The following is a 3,429-nucleotide window of genomic DNA, read 5'->3' on the forward strand; positions in this document are numbered from 1 at the left end:
TAAAAATGTGTAATTAAAAAATATGAAAAGTTTTGAATTTGTGTGTAATATTATTTTATTGTAGAATGTGTGGTTGAAATGATGTCAAAATATTGTTTAAGAATGTATTTTTTTCAAAGAATGGAGCTCAGTCATTTTTTGAGCATAATTCATTCTTAACCTTTCAATTAGCAAAACTCTTCATTTTGATCATTAAAACCTTTGTAATTCGGTACGACCTATAAGGTTAGCATATGTATCTTGGAAGGACTCGAATAGCCTAGAAAATTTTGGTCACATATAGGTATAATTCAATTCCACATAATTAAAGAGTTCTTGATTGTGTCACAACTTGGTCCAATCTTAATTTTACTTGTACAAAACGATGATGGAGTCTTGGATTGTAATTTAATTCACGATGGACTTGATTGTTTAGAAAAGTTATCAGGGATTAATTTTGAAAAGATTAAAATTCAGTTCAATTACAACAGAATAATACACAAAATGTGATTTTTCACTTATTATACAAGTGAATATTCACACACAATGATTAAAATACATACCTAATTGTAAGTTGAATTTTGGCGATGTAGTGGTCTAGGAAAACTCTGAGCTGATGAGTGATGAGATTACAAGTGATGGTGGGCCGAGGGTGGTCTAGAAGAAGCGGGGTCCACTTCCAAATGCTTACGTGGGTCGATATCACAATGGGTTTGGGATTTTAGGTTTTCTGTTATGTCCAAGGTTTTAGAAGGTAATAATGGTTTTAGAAGGTAATAATGGGTTTTAGAAGGTAATAATGGCAATATTGCGTTATTGGTCCCAACCTATTGCTCTGATCACTAACTAGTCTCCTACCTTGAAAATAATTATTTGTTCTTTAATCTATTAAAATATTGCACAATTAGTCTGCAATAAAAATGAATCGAATTTGCATTAAATCGTCCACTTACTTTAAATTTTCAGATATCAAACAAGTCTGGACTAAAACACATATTCGTAAAATTAGATAGTGAGAAAATGAGATGATTAATAAGTATTTGAATGATTTATGTTACTAGGGATTGATTGGACAATATAATAAAAGGTTAAGAATATATTTACTCGATTTAAAGATGAGAGATCAACTTGTACTGGATCAATAATTTGAGGATCAATAGTGTAATTTACCCTAAAATTTTGCTTATAGTAAAGTGAAGGACTTGGTGCATGTTTGGGAGTACTTAAAAGCTCTTTAATAATTAATAAGGTTGAATTTGTTCTTCCTCAAATGCCTATGCTCCCTCAAAATCTTTTATATAGATAAATATTTCGAATTCTTAAGAACTTAAACTTTTACACTAGCCCCGTTTGGCCCTTATTAAATTATATTTCATTTTTTTCTTTTTTCTTTTCAACCACACAATTTTCTATCAAATAATATTGCACGTAAATCGAAAATTTTTCCTCATTTTTCAACCACTCATTTTTCGAAAAAAAAAATACTGTTTCAACTATTTTCATTTCAAAAAATGGGGACCAAACAGGGGCGTATAAATAAACAAATACTGTCTGAATATCTCATAAAGAAAGTATATGTTACTCCCAAAGAGTTTGATAATAATACATAATTACCTTCCCATCTCCTTGATGCCAAAAAGAATAATTGAAAATGAAGGGACAAGATTCAACAATACATATAACTTAAATATGCTAAAATACACAGTTATTCAAGCACGAAAAGTTTCCAAATAACAATCTTGAAGGAGTAAAAGAAATGAGAGCACTCTGTTCCAATCCACCTTACCAAGCCAAGATCTTAGTTTTTAACGGTGGTAACGTGCCTCAGAAGCATTTGGACGACATCATGGGAAATTCTTGAGGCCTCGGTGTTTAGGTGACGAATCTTCGCTTCAGTTTCTTGTTCAAGGCGCTTCACATTAGCACCCGAGTCTCCACTGCTCTGTTTAATGCAGTATGAAAATCAGGATTTACTCAAAAGAGGATGCAGAAAATTCAGATTCCTGACCACTTAATTAAATAATTCGAGTTGATATCAGAAATTCAAAAGTGACAGTAATTCAAACAGATAAATTCTCACTCTCTCTTAGGTTGCAAGGATAGGAAAATGAGGCGCACGCACACATGCTCAATTAAACTTAAAGATTTTACCTCTGCAACCTTCCTCTGAAACTCGGCTTCCATTTGAGCACGGAATTCAGCAATCTCCTTCTCAGCCTCTTCTTTGGCCTGCTTAAGTCGTGCCTGTTTTGCTGCAGATGAAAGGCAACGATAAAGTGAATCTCTAGCTGCTTGAGTTCATTTCATGCAGTTACTTTGCATCTCATGATTAGGAAGCAAATGAAGCAAGCATAATACTTGGAAGCTCGACAATGTCTACTCTAGATTACTTTAGAAGAAACCCAATAGGTCTTTTGGAACACCTAAAAAATCAATAGGTAATCTATAGAAGGTACTCCTTCCATCTGGTTTTGAATGTCCAGATTTAACTTGGCACGTTGTTTCAGGTGAAATTTGAAATAAGCGGGTACTTTCGCAGCTTCTCAACTTTGATCCCTAAAAACTGTAGAAAATTAACCAAAGCAAACTAAGTGGGACCAAGAGTTACCACAACTTCTATTTATAAAATATAATCTCTTCCAATATAGCCAGAATAAAATCAATCTCATTAGATCCATGACAATCTTCATACTAATTAATCCCTTCATTAATTGATTGCTAGCACATGAACAAATAAACTCATAGCAACCTCAAAATTTCTGGTTTTTGCGTCCAAATTTAGGGTTTTAAAACCCAGCATGGGAAATCATTGATAAATACAGGAAATCCTTTCCCCTTGAGACAAAGAAATCAGTGCAGATCATAAGATGATCGAGTTTTGCCTCCTAAAATAGGTCACTATATGACTGGTTGACTTTATTTATCACCTCATCGTCTTAGTGACAATGGGACAGTGGTATTTTCAACTCGCGACGGACGTGATTTAAGGATAATGCTATAAAAGTATCTGATCCGCAATTTTTTCACAACAGCCTTCTAAGAACGGTCAAGGTGAAATTTACTATTATTTTATTTTATTTTATTTTATTTTTTTTGTTTAAAAGACCTTTTGCATTATGAAGCAAAGACACTCCTCTAAGGCAGTGGTGTGTCCATGTCCGACACGTATCGTGTTGCGTTGAATGTCAAGGCTCGAACAATCTAGGACATGGTCCTCACATGCCATGCAACATGTCCTATTTTTCATATATATTTAAATTTTAGACACTTGAATGATACTTTTAGGGACACTCCTTAGGGCATCATTAGACGTACCATATGGCATGTCCTATATTGTCATGGGCTTTATAGTTCTAACGCACGAGGAACATGTCCTCAACATATAAAGGAAATGGAAAGTTACAATTAGTTAATTTTGGAATACAAACTAAAAAGAATTTTTTAAGTAGT

At 33.4% G+C, this 3,429-nt stretch overlaps 1 protein-coding gene across 1 annotated transcript; it reads right to left on the reverse strand.

Moving 5' to 3' along the window:
- Positions 1-1,516: 1,516 nt before the first annotated feature.
- LOC111387867 (V-type proton ATPase subunit G 1-like) lies at positions 1,517-2,277 on the reverse strand (the record flags this gene model as incomplete). The annotated part of the gene is made up of 2 exons (XM_023012463.1): positions 1,517-1,921; positions 2,131-2,277. Coding segments are annotated over 2 exons (291 nt in total), but the record flags the coding sequence as incomplete, so codon positions are not given.
- Positions 2,278-3,429: the final 1,152 nt, after the last annotated feature.

Source organism: Olea europaea, unplaced genomic scaffold (genome assembly GCF_002742605.1).
Source record: "Olea europaea var. sylvestris unplaced genomic scaffold, O_europaea_v1 scaffold4322, whole genome shotgun sequence".
NCBI lineage: Eukaryota > Viridiplantae > Streptophyta > Magnoliopsida > Lamiales > Oleaceae > Olea > Olea europaea.